Consider the following 17677-nt stretch of genomic DNA (forward strand, 5'->3'; position numbering starts at 1 on the left):
CATTTTTGACAGATGGCAGTCCAGTCTCTTCTTGAAGGCCTCCAATGATGAAGCTCCCACAACTTCTGAAGGAAACTTCTGTTCCATGGGTTGATTGTTCTCATTGTCAGAAAATTCTTCCTTCTTTCCAGGTTGAATCTCTCCTTGATCAGTTTCCATCCATTATTCCTTTGTTGGCCTTCAGGTGCTTTGGAAAATAGGTTGACCCCCTTCCTCCTTTCTGTGGCAGCCCCTCCAATATTGGAAGACTGCTATCCTGTCTCCCCTGGTCCTTCTCTTCACTAGACCAGCCATGCCCAGTTCCTGCAACCATTCATCGCATGTTTTAGTTTCCAGGCTTTTGATCATATTAGATAGATTCAGATTAGCAGAGTTGGAAGGGACCTTGTAGGTCATCTACTCCAACCCTCCACCCAAGCAGGAGACCCTACACACCATTTCTGACAGATGGCAGTCCAGTCTCTTCTTGAAAGCTTCCAGTGATGAAGCTCCCACAACTTCTGAAGGCAACTTCTGTTCCATTGGTTGATTGTTCTCACTGTCAGAAAATGTCTCCTTATTTCTAGGTTGAATCTCTCCTTGTTCAGTTTCCATCCATTCTTCCTTGTCTGGCCTTCGGGTGCCTTGGAAAATAGCTTATGCCTCTGATTTCTTCTCTCTCGGCAGGACCCAAGATGCTGTGAAAAGCGGGCACTTTGTCAGCGTTCTTCACGTCTTGATGCAGCTGCAGAAGATCTGCAACCACCCGGATCTGATCAACCCTCGGCTATGCGGCTCCTCTTACGTTTCGGAGGCCTTGCAGTTCTCGACCGCCTCGCTGGCCTTAAAAGCCTTAGAGACCAGCCTGTGGAAGGTGAGTTGAAGGGTTGGACTCGCAAGGTGCCCTGTTGGGTGAGGAAGAGGGAGAACCTTTCCGACTTCTTATTTCTGATTTTATTCTTTTGCCCCAAGGTGTGACCAAGGACTCCACAATGTGTGTGTGTGTGTGTGTGTGAGAGAGAGAGAGAGAGAGAGGGAGGGAGGGAGAGAGAGAGAGAGAGAGAGAGAGGGAGAGAGAGAGAGATGGGAAGATGAAATGGACTAATGATAGAAGAGTGAAAATCCTTTCGACTTCTCATTTCTAATTTTATTTTTCTGCTCCAAGGTGCAACCAAGGACTCCACAATATAATTGTGTGTGTGTGTGAGAGAGAGAGAAAGAGAGAGATTGAGAGAGAGAGAGAGAGAGAGAGAGAGAGAGAGAGAGAGAGAGAGAGAGAGAGAGAGAGAGAGAGAGAGATGAAATGGACTAATGATAGAAAAGAACCTTTGCAACTCAAGGTTGAACTGTTGGGTCCTTGTTGCTCTCTGAGCTCGGTGGTTTTCTTGCAAACATTTCATAACCCAACTAGGTAGCATCATCAGTGCTAGAAAAGAATGGGATTTGCAGAGTGGAAGAGGAGGAGTCGGGAGGAGGAAGAAAAGAAAGACTGTGGGGTCCTTGATGCTCTTTGAGCTTGGTTGTTTTCTTGCAGACCTTTCATTACCAAACTTAAGTAACATCATTAGTGCTAGAAGAGAGTGAGGTTTGTAGAGGTGATGAGGAGGAGGAGGTCAGATGTTTCAGGACCCAACTAGGTAGCATCATCAGTGCTAGAAAAGAATGGGGTTTGCAGAGTAGAGGAGAAGGAGACAAGAGGAGGCAGGGGACAACGATTGTAGGGTCCTTGATGCTCTCTGAGCTTGGTTGTTTTCTTGCAGCCCTTTCGTGACCCAACTAGGTAAGATCATCAGTCTACTAAATAAAGGGACTAAATCAAATCATAACAGGTACCCAAGATACGCTTTCTTCCCTCTTGGCCATCCTCTAGGTTGCAGACCTGAATCTCTTTGACCTGATCGGGCTCGAGAAGAAAATGACGCGGTATGAATCCCAGGTGGTGCCCAAGCAAAAAATAACACGGAAGCTTATCGAAGAGATTTACACCTCTCCCCTGCCGCCTCCCAGGCCGCCTCCCGTCAAGCTGAAGCCCAACAGGTAAGCAGCACCCAGGCTTCCATAACGTCACCGCCCCTTTTTCAGCCAATGGTAATGTTGATCGGACAGTTGTCCCTGTTCAGTTTTGCGTGGCATGTTGATGCTGTTGTGGCTCGCCAGCGGATATGGCAGCAGACTCGGACAGTGAGGAGGTTGGGGAGGAACATGGGCCAGTCCTGGAGTCTGGGGAAGGCTCTGATGAGAGCTCTGCGTCGGAGGCAGAGAGGGGGCTAGGGCCGTCTGACAGTTATCGGCTGCCTTTGGAGTCAGACATCAGTGAGGCAGACGAGCATCTGGACCCTGTTCCCAGTGTGTGCATGTGCAGAATTGCCAGACAAAGAGAACAGCTAAAGAACAAGGGCCGACTCGGGAGTAAGGCCACAGGTGGATGGTAAAAGGTATAAATTCCCATAGGGAATAAAAGAGGAGCAAAAGGGGAATGGAGTTTGCAGGAGACAATTAGATCAATCCTACATCCTTGCCAAGTATTGCAGCGTCTAAAAGATATTGGCCTGGCCACTCTCCAAGCCTGATAAAGGTCGGTAATGGTGAACTATCTTGAAAGACTGTGGGAGAGGAAAGACTTTACTGGAGAGGAATTCACTGTCAATTAAATAAAAGGGGTTTATTGGGACGAGGACTCTGCTTCGTGCTGCTGGGGAAGCCTAGGTCAGAACAGATGCTCACAGTCGCAAGCACGGGTCTCAATTTCAGAATGGCGTTCAAGCATTCGAAGGAAGGAAGGAGGGAGGGAGGGAGCTTAAAGCATCTCCAAGGGTTAGGGCAGAGGTCCCCAACTCCTGGTCTGTGAACCGGCACTGAGCCACGGTATGCCAAAAAGAGGCCAATACAAACAAGCGAAGCCCCATCCATGGGATACAGGCAGCATGCAAAATTACGCCCCCTTCAGTCTGTGGAAAAAAAAACTCTCCACAGAACCAGTCCCTGGTGCTCAAAAGGTTGGAGGCTGCTGGGTTAGGGCACCATACCCATCCCCTAAATATTTGACTCCCCTCCCATGCTAAGGTCATTAACAACTTAACAGAGTGGGAAATGGACCTTGTAGGTCATCTAGTCCAACTCCCCCACCCAAGCAGGAGACCCTACACCATTTCTGACAAATGGCAGTCCAGTCCCTTCTTGAAAGCCTCCAGTGATGAAGCTCCCACAACTTCTGAAGGCAACTTCTATTCCATTGGTTGATTGCTCTCACTGTCCAGGTTGAATCTCCTTATTTCCAGGTTGAATCTCTCCTTGTTCAGTTTCCATCCATTATTCCTTGTCTGGCCTTCAGGTGCTTTGGGAAATAGCTTGACCCCTTCCTCTCTGTATCAGCCCCTCAAATATTGGAAGATGCTATCCTGTCTCCTCTGGTCCTTCTCTTTTCTTCACTAGACTAGCCATGCCCAGTTCCTGCAACCGTTCATCGTATGTTTCGCCTAATCATATTGGTTGCTCTTTTCTGCATTCTTCCTAGAGTCTGAACATCTTTTTTGTGTGTGTGGTAACCAAAACTGGATGCAGGATTCTAGGTGTGGTCTTACTAAGACTTTATAGACTGGTATTAGTACCTCACTTGATCTTGATTGTATCCCTCTGTTAATGCAATTTAGAATTGTGTTGGATTTTTTGGCTGCCGCCGCACACTGTTGGCTCATATTAAATTGGTTGTCCACTAAGACTGCAAGATCCCTCTCACAGTTGCTGCTATTAAGCCTGGTTTCACCCAGTCTCTATGTGTACTTTTGGTTTTTCTTGCCTAAGTGTAAGACTTTACTTTTTCCTACATTGAATTTCATTTTGTGAGATAGGGCCCTGGGTTCCAACCTGTCAAGATCCATCTGGATCTTGAGAGATTAAAAAGGATGCTGGAGCGTGCCTTTGGCTTAAGACAGGAGAACCCCCAAATCCTTCTCTTCCTTGAGCAGAGAATTTTCCTCAATTTTAAAATATGGCCGAAAGAAGTCTCTGAAATACATTTTGCTTGGTGTTCTTTTTTTCTTTGCTGATGACTCCAAGAGTACTGTGTGGGAAATCATCATAGCACCGAACCATTGTTGGGGTTTCTTTTTTTTCCAGATTGTTTCAACCTGTTCAGTACGGACAAAAACCTGAAGGCAAGATGGTCACCTTTCCTAGTGCTCAAGTGCAGCGGGCCACCAGTGTGGCTACGGTTGCCCAACAGACCCAAGTGCGTGGAAGATCTCCCATGACGACGGTGTCTGCCAATCAAGGTGAGAAAGTTGATCCTTCTCGGGTTTCCTTCCTTGTCAACAAGGGTGGGTGGGTTCCCCTTTCATGCTCATCCTCTCACCCTCCCTCCCCCATGACAAACCAGTCTTCCTCAACCTGGTGTCTTCCTGATCTATTGAGGTTCACCACAACCATAATTACCAGCTCAGGTTGGAATTCCTGCACCTCTGGATGAAATCAAAGTTGAGGAAGCTGAAGTCAGTCATCCTACTGGAGTGCACGGATTGGGTAGATCCGCCTAATCATATTTTCTCGAACCAGCATTTCCAGATGTGGATCTCAGGCCAGGCTGGGTTTTACAGATGTTGAGTTGTCCACTTGGGATTTTTGATGAAGGATTCCCAGGTCTTTTACCTGACCTTCTCACCTGGCTTGAGCTGCATTCAATGGTTTCTCTTGAATGCGTCCTGAGCTGGCCTTTGGAAGCTCAATTCTGAGGTGGTTCTGTAAATTGTGAACCCAATTCTGTGGTTCTTCAAGGTGCTTTCCTAGGTTTTGGTGGGCAACTTCCTGAACTTCAAGGCAGGATGCTCTTGTTCAATTCCCTTGGGCTGAGACATTTCCAGACATTTTTATTTCATTTGTTCAATTTATACACCACTCATCACCACCATCAAGTGACACTAAGCAGATTTCATTTTGATGGATTTAACTCTGAAGAGCTGATTTTAAACTCTCCTACCCCGTCCATTTTTCCCCCTTTTGATTTAAAATTTTGAATCAAAGGGAATAAAAAAATGAACGACAGCCAATTGTCATGCTCTTTCTGGAGATGGTCCAGGCAAGCGACTTGGGGCTTAAATGCTTAAAATTCTGCATCCCAAGCTTGGTTTTAATGAAGTCAATCCCAGCCTGTTCACTAACCTCATTTTGGCTCGTCCTCAGAGTGACTTCATTGTGCTTTGTTCGAAAATCTGGAATGGAAGGTATCGAAGCATTCAAGCAAGCCTCCTCTTACCTGTGTTTTCATCATCCTTTTTTTTTTTTAATGTTTCAGCTTGAGCTGAAAGTGAACATTTCCAGCAGTATGTTTAGACTGTGTGTGTGTTTGTGTGTCTTTGTTTGGTCTCAAATTCAGTGAGTGGTTAGGATGATGAAGCTGCTTCTTCAGGGCACCCCTACTTATTTGTTTGTTTCTTTGTTTGTATCCCACCACTATTATTTTTACAAATTACTCAAGGCAGCAAATGTATCCAACATCTTTTTTTCCCCTCCTCCTCTTTTCCCCACAACAACAACCCTGAGAGAGAGAGGGAGGGAGGGAGAGAGGGAGGGGGAGAGAGAGAGAGGGAGGGAGGGAGGGAGGGAGAGAGAGAGAGAGATGATAGATGATAAATGGAGAGATAGAGAGATATTGGATGGATGGATGGATAGAGAGAGAGAGAGAGAAATAGAGAGATAAATTAAAAAAAACTGTGGACAGACAGACAGACAGAGAGAGAGAGACTGGCTTAAGGTCACCCACCTGGTTTTCTTGCCAAAGGGAAGAACTAGAACTCACCGTCTCCCGCTTTCTAGCCCGGCACCTTAACCAACCTGGCTCTCTTTATACCACCCCGGCTCTCCTTTGATAAAGTTTCATGTTGGAAAGCCTTCCAAGCTTTTGAAGCGAAGAGCTGGCAAACCCACCTGAACTCTCCCCTCTCCCCTGCTCCTCCCCAAAGTTGTGTTCCCGTGTGTTTGTGCATGTGTGTTTACGTGCGCGGCTGCCGTGAAGCTGAATTCAAGCATAGAGTCGCTTTCAGCGCCTTGATTTAAGGCTCCCAAGTCATCTTCATTTTAACGACCCCATCCCCTGCGGGGTGGAGTCTGGGCAACTGAATGGAGCTGGCAGAGTGTTTTAATGGCCGGATGCCTTTCCTGTTGCCAGTGTGGAGTTATATTCAGCAGATATATTCTCAGTGTGTCCCAAAAGAGAAATATCTGCCTCTATCTAGGATCGAATTCACAGCCTCCCGATTGCAAGGCTAGAGCTCCACTTCTAGGCCAACCGCGCCACTCATTTAAGGCTCCCAAATGACTGGATTTTCCTTGCTTTTTTTTTTTTTTTAAGGCAACCTGTCTGTACTCAGTTCCCCCCCCCCACCTCCCCACCCCAGACGTTTAAAACTTGTGACCGCTGAAATTTCTCCGTTGCTCGAAAGGGGGAAAAAAAGGACCGACTCTAACCGCTTATACCCCCTGACCTTATTGATTGCAGCCGCCGTTGCCGTCTCCTCGGCTGCCACCGCAGCGCCATCACAATTGCAGTCTTCCTCCAGTGTTCCTCCTCCTTCTCCTCTTCCTCTTCCTCCTCCAAGACATCAGCCAGCAATGACCTTCGCCAACGCAACTAGCCCGGCCCATCCAGTGAAACTGCGGGGCCAGGCTACCGCCCCGGGCCTCCAGCTAGGGCAGGCCCAGCCACAGGCCCCCCCACCCACCATCCAACAGAGTGTCCTGCCTCAGAGGCTCCTGTTAACCAGTCAGGCACAGGCTCGGTTACCCAGTAAGTGCCCCTCTGCCCTGCTTCCTAGGTTTCTCCAGCCTCCTCCTCCTCTTCCTCCTCCTCCTCCCTCCTCCTCCTCTTTTCCAAAGCTTCCCTGAGGTTAAGTTATTAGGCACCCTAACAATGTGTGCAGGGATACGCATATAGATATAGGAGAGATATTTGGACGGGGGCTCGGTTTGCTCCTTCCCTTTCCATTCTCCTCCCCTTTGGAGTTTGCTTTGCTCACCGTTTTACTTTGCTTATTTGGGGAACAAAAAGCTTTGGGTTTGTTTTTTTTAAGTGCAACACAAGAGCCACGGTGGCGCAGTGGTTAGAATGCAGTAGTGCAGGGTTACTTCTGCCGACTGCCAGCTGCCTGCAGTTCGGCAGTTCGAGTCTCGCCAGTAAAAGTTGACTCAGCCTTTCCATCCTTCCGAGGTGGGTAAAACGAGGATTCAGATGGTTGGAGGGCAATAGGCTGACTCTGTAAACCGCTTAGAGAGGGCTGTAAAAGCACTGTGAAGCGGTGTTTAGATAAAGGGTGGGGAAAGGCTCCGAAAATTGATGTGAACACACAGGTAGTCCTTGACTTAAAACCCTTTCATTAGTGACAGTCCGAAGTTAACGGCACATTCAAAACACTTTCAGCATCTCCCACGTGAAAATCTCGGCAACTGGCATGGACGTGCGACGGTTGCACCAGTGATTTCCACTGGAAACCTTTCCAGGCGGTTTCCGGATGAGCAAGGTCAACCGGGGCAGCCAGATTCGTTTTAACGACCGCCTGATTCGCTTAATGACTACATTAAGTGATTAATTTAACCAATGTGGCCACAACAAAAGGCTGTAAAATGGGGCACGAGTCGCTTAAGGACTGCCTCGCCTAGCCACGTAAACTTTGGACTTCGTTGTTGTGGTTAAGTCAAGGACTACCTGCACATTAGCGGTGTCAACTTAATCTCACTTCTGCATGTTTCTTCTTTTTGGTCAGCCTTCCTCGGAAACTTAAATTTTGGGAAAGGAAGAAAAAAACACATTTCCTCCTAATTTAATTCTTTCATTTTTTTTGGAGAACACTAACCTCACAGGAAGGAATCTCACACTCCGTAAGGAAGAATGGGAAGCTGGGCTAGGAACAGGCCTAAGGCGGTCTATTTCCGATGGTAGATGAACTATTAGCACATCTGGAGCAATGGTGGGTGACTCCGGCCCCTTTACCACCTGCGGACTGCAACTCCCAGAATTCCTGAGCCAGGGATTCTGGGAGTTGAAGTCCACAGGTGGTAAAGGAGCCAGGGTCACCCACCCTTGCTCTTAGAGACTCTCGAGCACTGTTGTACTAATGTTTCCCCCCGGGGGAACCCACTGCCTTTATAAAAGTCAAACCAACATGCCACGTTCAACTCCAAAACTTTGGAGATTTAACGTTTGGAGGGGTTTCCAAGCATTAAAAATTCTGATTTTTTTTTTCTTTTTCCCTTTCTGAGTTGATTTTACGGAGAAGCGTTTCGCTTCATGTGAATAGAGCCCAAACTTCATGTTTCATTCATTGCAGGGGGACACACACACACACACACACACCCAAAAAATTGTCACTTCCAACCAATAAACCTTCAATTCTTCATCAGAGGGAGTCTGTGACAAGATAACCTTCTGTGCACTGAAATAATACATTTGCTGAATCCGAGTCCTTTTGGCTAGAACTGCATGAAGCTTACCGACCTCCCCAGTAGAAAATTCGTCGTTGCTAATTGGACGTTTCCAATGAATTGGGGAAATCAAATCCCTTGGGGATCATCTGCAAATGGGATTGGGAGGTCCAATGAATCTGCTTTTGCGTTGATCTCCAAGCCCAAAATTTGTAAAGCAGTCAAATATATATACAGTAGTGGCCAAAATTGTGGAAACCTTTTAGGAAAAGTGTATTTTCTAAAGCTAGCTAATAACACCACTTTTGTTTTTTGGAGTAGTACCATAAAATTATATGGAAAGATAATTTAATCAAGAATGTAATGCCATAACTTTTATGAAGGATTTGCTATTAGAATAGCAGTTACAGTATAAAGAAGAAAAATGAAACACATAGAAAAAAGGATATACAAAAACGATCACCATAGAAAAAATGAGATATACAAAAATTATCACCATGTCAGTTAATACTTCGTTGGGTAACCTTTAGCATGAATGACGGCCTTACAACGTCTTCCCATGGAGTGAACCAAGCCTTTTAGTTCTGCAGCTGTTATAATGTGAAACCAAGATTGAATGATGGTTTCTATTAACTGGGTTTTATTGCTGGGTTACTTCCAACTAACCAGTTTCTTTAGTGGGCTCCATAGATTTTCAAACTGGGTTAAGGTCTGGGCTATTCCCAGGCCATTCCAGCAGTGGAATAGGATTATCTTGAAACTCCAAAAAAAAAAAAGTGGTGTTATTAGCCATCAAACCTCAAAAATACACTCTTCCCAAAAGGTTTCCACAATTTTGGCCACTACTTTATATATACTTTTTCTGGTCAATTATTCCGTGTGCCCTGTGCATTGTTAATTCCTACCTCTCTTGAGCTGTGTTAGTGTTTGCTTTTGAAAAGGCAGTAGAGGTCCCCGACCTTAAGGACTTTTCTTCTCTCTCTTTTCTGAAGTGTCACGTGAGTTTTTTCCAGGTCACGCTTGTTAACCTGTGAAAGTGGAAGGATCTCTGTCCTCGGCCTGCCCCAATCACCCCACCGTTGCGCATTTAAAGAAAGTGAGCCTGATGCAATTGGCCCGTCACACCTGTATCAAAGCTGTACCTGTGGAACTTCTTGGATGACACTTCCCTCCTCCCCTCCCTCCCTCCCTCCCGCTCTCCGCTCCCACCTCTGCATTCTCTTCCATCTCTGCATGTGGTTCACATCCTCCGTTTTACTAACCACCACGACAGGAAACCAGGGAATGTCTGGGAGAAGCCCCCCCCCCCACCTGCCTCGCCCTCCCCTTCTTCACGGGTGCTTCCACCCCTCTCCCCCAGGTGGTGAAGTGGTCAAAATAGCCCAGCTGGCTTCCATTGCAGGGGCACAGGGCCGGATCACGCAGCCGGAGACGCCGGTGACGCTGCAGTTCCAGGGGAATAAATTCACTCTGTCTCACAGCCAACTCCGCCAGCTGACCGCAGGACAGCCTCTACAACTGCAAGGTGAGTAACTTTGAAGAACTGTTGTGGCCCATCAGCCGGCGGCAGGCTCAGACAATGAGGAGGTTAGGGAAGAACTTGGGCCAGTTCTGGAGCCTGGGGAAGGCTCTGATGGATGCTCAGCGTTGGACACAGAGATAGAGCCAGGGCCATCCGACATTTACCAGCTGCCTTCGGAGGCGGCGATAAGTAGGGAGGAAGAACAGCTGGGGCCTGTTCCAGATGCGCATATGTACAGAGCAGATAGGAGAGGTGAACAGCCAACAATGAGATGGCTCAGGAAGCAAAACAAATGTGGACACTGAATGGCCCCTCCCTGGCTGGAGAATAAATAGGAGGAAAGGGGAGCGGTTTGGTTGTCACAGACAACCGTTCGCATTTCTGGAAAGTTTGCTCCTTGTGTGTTTCGGGAGACAAAGACTGCTTTGCCAGAACTGAGGTTTGTCTATTTCTCTGTTTGAACTGACTTAATTTGCAGCCTCCCAGCCTTGCATTTATCATAACAAGCTGATAAGGACTATTCTTTTAGTTAACTTCTTGCAGGACTCTCGTCTGGACTTTCTGTTGGTGAAGGCAGTTAATTCCCAATGTGTAAATAAAGAGGGGTTTTTTTTCGTGGGGAATCTGTTTCTTCCTTCTGCGAAGGCTGGGTCAGAACAAGAACACCTCCGGGGAGCTTCCCCATCCCCAGCGTTTTTCTCGATTGGGGTGGGTGATCCTCCCGTGCTTCCTGGGACTTATTTTGAATTTTGCGTGGTCTTCCGGTTGTGGACATTAAGGACAATTGCATCCCTGTTTGATTTGGTGGCAGCAGTGCCTCAGATAGAAAATCCATACAGAGAGTAGTGAGGACAGTGGAGAAGATCATAGGAAGCTCACTTCCCATTATTCAGGACACTGCTTATAAGCGCTTAGAGCTCAAAGCATTGTTAGAGACCCCACACACCCACTTCATGGTCTGTTTCTGTTGCCCTCCTCTGGGAGGATGTTTCAAAGTATTTCTAGAAGTACTACCAGATTCTGTAACAGCTTTGCTTCCTACGCCATCCTATTTGTCAGGGTTCCAAGTAACACACCCAACAGAAGCAAAACTCCAAGGCAGGCATATTGGCAAATCTAAAGTATAGATTTATTAGGCATGTCATATTGGCACATCTGGGGAAACCTCACTCTAAATCCCTACTCGGGTCTCCCCCAAGTTAAAAGTAAAGTTTTATTTCCCCTGCCCATGCAATCCATCACATGGTCCAATCAGGTCACAGCCCAAGGGTCAGTTGGTCTTCGATCCCACCTCCTTGCACCTGGGGGGAAAGTCCTTGGTTCTCAGAGGAAAGAATTTTATTTTGGCTACAATCCCCCAGCTATCTCTACCTCCACCTCCCTCCTGTTCCCACAGCTCGAGTCATCTCCACTGTGGCAGCCGTGAAGGTCCCAGGAGAAAATGGCTTCAGGGCTGACACTATTCTAAATTGTCAAGCTAACCCTCCCGGATCATTCCCATTCAGGAGTGTTGTGACCTCGGCTTCCTGAGTCATTAAAACACATGAGTAGTCCCCAAAACCTCTTTTATTGCAACAGCTGTGAATTACGTTCATTCACAGCTGAGTCCCAATTAGTTGCAAAAAGTCCTTCGGGAGAAGTCCTTCGGGATAATCGCCAACCTTTATCTCCCTTCACATGCTGCCAAAGACCTACTTGGCAAAGCCACATGGAGTCCAGAATCAAACAGAGATGCCAACTGGGAACAGAATTAACAACGTTGCTTTCCTGTAAAGGGGCCACGTGCCTTTGCTCTTCTTTTAAGCCTTATGGGAGGGGCCAATCATCTCCAGGCCTTACTCCCGAGTCATCCCTTTTGTTTTAACTGTTCTTGCCTTCGGGCAGCTCTGTGCATGCACGCACTAGGAGTTTTGCTCCGTTTTACGACCCTTTTTTTTTGCCACGGAAGTTTAAAGCAAATCCCTACAAGTGTTTAAGTGAATTATGCGGCCTTAAAGGGATTCCAGCTTCCCCCATTGACTTCACTTGTCGGAATTGGGCTGGGAAGGTCGCCATGAGGTGATCGCATATCCCTGAGATGCTGCAGCCATTGTTAAATGTATGTCGGTTGCCAAGGGCCCAGATTTTGATCGTGTGATTGTGGGGATGTTGCAGTGATGGTAAACTTTTCCTTTTCGGGCCTTTTCTCTGCCCTTTTCCAGCCTTTTTTCAGGCCGTTTTTGAGGCTAATTTTGGGCTGTTTTTGAGGCTTTTTTCGGGCCATTTTCAAGGCTTTTTTTGGGCCGTTTTTGAGGCTATTTTCAGCCTGTTTTTGAATCTTTTTTCAGGCTGTTTTCGAGACTTTTTTCAGGCCGTTTTTCTGAAAAAACGGGCCGAAAAAAGCCTCTAAAACAGGCCGAAAAGAGGCCCCAAAACAGGGTGTGTGGAGGCCAAAAAATGGCTGGCGGGTGGGCAGGGCTTTGGCAATATTCAGCCTATAAGATGCACAGACATTTTCACCCCTCTTTTAGGAGACAAAAAAAGTGCATCTTATAGTCCGAAAAATACAGTAGTTCCTGAAAAAGTCAGTCCCTTTTTCTTTCCCTTCAAATTTCTACCCCTCCAGGCAGTGTCCTGCAAATTGTTTCGGCTCCGGGACCCCAATATCTCCGACCTCAGGGTCCTGTGGTGGTGCAGACGGTGCCCCAGCCTGGGACTGTCCAAAATGCTCTCAATGCACTAGGGAACCAACATCCAGTAGGGTTGCAGACTTCGTCAGGAACTCAGCCAGGTAAGGAGCCTTCGTTTGCGTCCATCTTTCCGCCTTACCTGTCCCAATTCCTGCATTGCTGTGACCCTCAGAGCATTCACGAGAGGACAACGAACCAGAATTATCGATGAAGCCACCGCAACTGCAGCCAGCAATGTTTGCAAACCTTAAATTGGAATATTGCATCCAGTTTTGATCGCCATGATGTAAAAAAGATGTGGGGACTAGAAAGAGTGCAGAGAAGAGCAACCAAGATGATCAAAGGCCTGGAGGCTAAAACATATAAAGAACGGTTGCAGGAACTGGGTATGTCTAGTTTTATGAAAAGAAGGACTAGGGGAGACCTGATAACAGTGTTCCAATATCAGGGGCTGCCACAAAGAAGAGGGAGTCAAGCTATTCTCCAAAGCACCTGAGGGTAGAACAAGAAGCAATGGGTGGAAACTAATCAAGGAGAGAAGCAACTTAGAACTAAGGAGAAACTTCTTGTCAATTAGAACAATCAACCAGTGGAACATTCACAAGTTGTGAATGCTCCAACACTGGAAATTTTTAAGAAGTTGTTGGATAACCATTTGTCTGAAGTGGTGTAAGGTTTCCTGCCTGGGCAGGGGGTTGGACTAGAAGACCTCCAAGGACCCTTCCAACTCTGTTATTCTATTCTATTCTATTCTTAAATGTGAACATTTAAACTTTTTTTTATTTTAAATGCCCCTTGTAAAGCTTTTTTCCTACAGCAAGTAAGTGCCCATTAACGAGAAAGAAATATCTGCGGATATTTCTAATTGCACTTGGTGACTAGTAAGTAGTGAAATGCAAGGATGCTCTTGATAGCTGGGGCACAGAGCACAGGTAGCCCTTGACGTACGACCACCATTGAGCCCAACATTTCAGTTGTTAAGTGAATTTTAGCCCCTTACTTGCCACAGTTGTTAAATGAATCACTGCAGTTGTGAAGAGAAGAGAATGTAGAACAGCATAGCATGTAGAGTAGAGATAGAATAGAATAGAATAGAATAGAATAGAATAGAATAGAATAGAATAGAATAGAATAGAATAGAATAGAATAGAATAGAATATTGGAATGAAGAATGGAATGGAATGGAATGAGTTAGAAGGGACCTTGGAGGTCTTCTAATCCAGTTCCCTGTTCAAGCAGAAGACTCTATACCTGTGATGGCGAACCTATGGCACATGTGTCACAGGTGGCACGCGAAGCCATATCTGTGGGCATGTGAGTGTTGCCCTAGCTCAGCTGCAGCGCATATGCGCGCACCGGTCACCTGATTTTCGGCCTTCTGGCCCACTGGAAGTCAGGAAACGGGCCGTTTCCGGCTTCCAGGGGGCCTCCGGGGAGGTGGGGAAGGCTGTTTTCGCCCTCCCCAGGCTCCAAGAAAGCCTCTGGAGCTGGGGAGGGCGAAAAATGGGCCTACCGGGCCCACTGTGCCATCGTGTGCCAAAAGTGGGGGTCGCACAGGTGTGTCTGTGTCACGTGTCACCACCCTGGGCTCCCCCCACTTTTGGCACGCAACGGCAAAAAGGTTAGCCATCATTGCTCTATACCATTTCTGATAAGTGACTGTCTTGACTCTTCTTAAAAACCTCCAGTGATGGAGCACCCATGATTTCTGAAGGCAACTTCTGTTCCACATCTTAATTGTCCTCACTGTTAGGAAGTTTCTCCACAATTCCAGGTTGCTTCTCTCCTTGTTTAGTTTCCATCCATTGTTTCTTGTCCTGCCCTCTGGTGCTTTGGAGAATAAGTTGACCCCCCCCTCCTCTCTGGCAGCCCCTCAAATACTGGAATACAGCTATCATGTCACACCAATCCTTCTTTTCTCTAGACTAGCCAGACCCAAAATCCTGCAGTCTCCAGGCCTTTGATCATCTTAGTTGCTCTTCTCTGAACTTTTTCCAAAGTCTTAACATCTTTTTTTGTAGTACGGTGACCAAAATTGGTTTCAGTTATTCCAGGTGTGGCCTTAGCGGTAAGGTAAGTAACCCAACTGTTCAGTGAATCTGGCTTCCCCATTGACTTTAGTTGTCAGGAGGTTGCAAACCATCACAAATATGCCAAAAGTCTGAATTTTGATCACACGACTACAGGAATTGCTGCAGTGGTCTGAAGTGTGAAAAACGGTCACAAGACACTTAAGACCGTGGAAACCGTGAAGGACCACGAGAAACGCCCCTTTTTTTTTAGTGTTGTAACTTCGGACGGACGCTAAAGGAACTGTTGTAAGTGGAGGACTATCTGTGTGAATGCGACCCCATGACCTCCACCGTTTGATTCAGAGGACGAAGCCATTTTATAAGAGGATGCTTGAGCCATAGAAACATTTGATTTAGGTTTTAAGTTTGTGTTTCCAGGAAGAACCATGGGGGCTAATTTGGCATCGGGAGATTCTGCTTCGTCCCTGAAGTCCGGCATTCATGGCGGTCACTCACAGGTACGGCAACTTATTTTGTATTTGCGAACCACCAAAGCCTCAAAATTAAGGTCTCTTTCAAATCTCTTTTGGAACTAATGTGATATGCCCCATACCACAGTCAGTCAGTCTTCCTTCCTTCCTTCCTTCCTTCCTTCCTTCCTTCCTTCCTTCCTTCCTTCCTTCCTTCCTTCCTTCCTTCCTTCCTTCTTTCCCACAGTCTTCTTTCTTTCTTTCTTTCTTTCTTTCTTTCTTTCTTTCTTTCTTTCTTTCTTTCTTTCTTTCTTTCTTTCTTTCTTTCTTTCTCTCTCTCTCTCTCTCTCTCTCTCTCTCTCTCTCTCTCATCCTCCCTCCCTCCCTCCCTCCTTCCTTCCTTCCTTCCTTCCTTCGCCTCTTGCGCAACTTTATTCTCATTTTGGCATTATGGCTTGTCCTCTTTTTTTCGAGATGAAGCTGCATATTTTAAATTGTGGGGGGAAAAGGCTACATTTTGTAGTTATTTTTGGCGTAAGCAAGGCTTAAGAAGAAGATCGTATGAGCACAAATCACAGCACTTGAAGAAGTTTGTTAGAATTATTATGTTGTAGTTATAGACAGCCAGATGTTTAGTCTGGAGTTGACATTTTTGTCTACCTACCGAGTCCTTCCTAAGGATCTGGGATAGGCAGATGTTGTTTAATAATATTAAAAGTATCAAGGCAGGAATATAAGCTGTTCCATTTATCTGTCTATCTATCTATCTATCTATCTATCTATCTATCTATCTATCTATCTATCTATCTATCTATTTATTTTTTACTTATTTACTTATTTACTGAACTTATTCATTTATTGAATTTATTTGACATCTATCTCATAACAAAATGACTTAAATGACTACTTTTTCAATTGACTGATGGTGATTTTATATTATTATTAGGTTGTTGTTGTTGTTGTTATTATCCCTTTTATTCATTAAACATGAAACTCAGTCAACTGAACATTCAAAAAACGCATCACAAATACCACTGACTGGTGCTAATGGTTGATATGGGTTGCTGCCAACGTCCTAGCTATCAACCAAGCATCTTCTTAAGATGTACGATGTTCCAAGTAGTGCAGTTTTTTGCAGTTCCACTGGTGTTATTACAGGAAGCTGTAATTTGCTGATGTATGTTATAAAATTCTTGGACATGATACCAAGTGTCCCGATGACAATGGGTATCACTGTTGTTGTTTCTTCTCCTTCTCCTTCTCCTTCTCCTTCTCCTTCTCCTTCTCCTTCTCCTTCTCCTTCTCCTTCTCCTTCTCCTTCTCCTTCTCCTTCTCCTTCTCCTTCTTCTTCTTCTTCCTCCTCCTCCTCCTCCTCCTCATTATTATTATTATTATTATTATTATTATTGAACAAGCAAAGTAGAAAATACTATGAAGTCCCCCCCTCCGCCCCCCATTGAAAATGGGAGAGAGAATCAATGCAATTATAGTCCCTGAAAACCCAAAACTTAACGTTCCTCTAGGATTGGAAACTTGCAACTGTACATAGAATGCCACCTGAGATATCCTTATTTGGATTCAAAAAAAACACACATTTGCAATTACGTACTAGCAGGTAGCTGTAGATAATTTTAGAGAATTAATGATCTCTGCAACAGCTCTGGGTGTTCTTGTTTTTGTTTTTGTTTTTGTCTTCTACAAAGGAGTCGTTCGAGGAGAAAAACAGGCTCCTGAAGGAACGCTTGGACAGGATATTTTCTTGCAACGAACGGCATTGTTCCAGAGCTCCCGTCTACGGCAAGGACCTTCGTAGGATTTGCTCCCTGGTGGGCAACTCCAACACAAAGCCTCAGTTCTCCGGCAGAACCAGGAAATGGAGCTGGGCTGGCTTTGTAAACTGCGGTCTCTCCAAAGATCATCAAGACCCTCTCGGAGGGTTGACCCGGCAGCTCGAACAGCAGCAGCAATCCTTGAGGGACACCGTCGACAGGTGACTCCAAGCTCCATCCTTGGCTCGAGTCTTATCAAAGGGCATTTGTGGAATAGCCCAGGGGGTTGTCTAGTTCAGGGGTCTCCACGCTTGGCAACTTGAAGACATGTGGACTTCAACTCCCAGAAGCCCACACGTCTTAAAGTTGCCAAGGTTGGAGACCCCCTGATCTAGTTAATCTTTACGGGCTCCTGAGGTAATTAATTTGAGCCTAGATGATCGTAGTTGGAAGGCTGGATATATTTTCTCCCATTCTTTGCTCCTAAAGAGCTGCATATTTCTTGGCCATCCTTACAGTCGTAAGGTAGCAAAAATGCACCCGCTCCTTCGTCTGTTCCTCTTCAACCAGCGAGGTAGTTCTAGAGGAGGATGGGGAGCTTCAACCTTCCAGATGTTGCTGAACTCTTGACCTGCCTGTGTAGTGTCTGGTTGTAGTATCTTATTCAGAGTTGGGAATTATCCAGCTGAGCTTTGAGCTCATCTCCAGCTCGAAGTGCCATCCTCCTCCTTCATCTTCCTCCTTTTCTCCTCCTCCTCCTTCTCCTCCTCCTCCTCCTCCTCCTCCTCCTCCTCCTCCTCCCTCCTCTTCCTTCTTCTCCTTCTCCTCCTCCTCCTCCTTCTTCTCC

The 17677-nt window shown here is 46.2% G+C and overlaps 1 protein-coding gene across 1 annotated transcript in view; it reads left to right on the forward strand.

The window, feature by feature from the left end:
* Positions 1–17677, forward strand: part of EP400 (E1A binding protein p400) — a 98987-nt gene that overhangs the window by 46084 nt on the left and 35226 nt on the right. The window contains 8 exon segments of the mRNA XM_070951598.1: positions 667–853; positions 1850–2016; positions 4096–4250; positions 6470–6757; positions 9749–9913; positions 12516–12680; positions 15030–15109; positions 16765–17051. Of these exon segments, the coding sequence (XP_070807699.1) occupies positions 667–853; positions 1850–2016; positions 4096–4250; positions 6470–6757; positions 9749–9913; positions 12516–12680; positions 15030–15109; positions 16765–17051 (1494 nt within the window).

Source organism: Pituophis catenifer, unplaced genomic scaffold (genome assembly GCF_029215685.1).
Source record: "Pituophis catenifer annectens isolate HBS135680 unplaced genomic scaffold, rPitCat1.0.hap2 SCAF_10, whole genome shotgun sequence".
Taxonomy (NCBI): Eukaryota; Metazoa; Chordata; class Lepidosauria; order Squamata; family Colubridae; genus Pituophis; species Pituophis catenifer.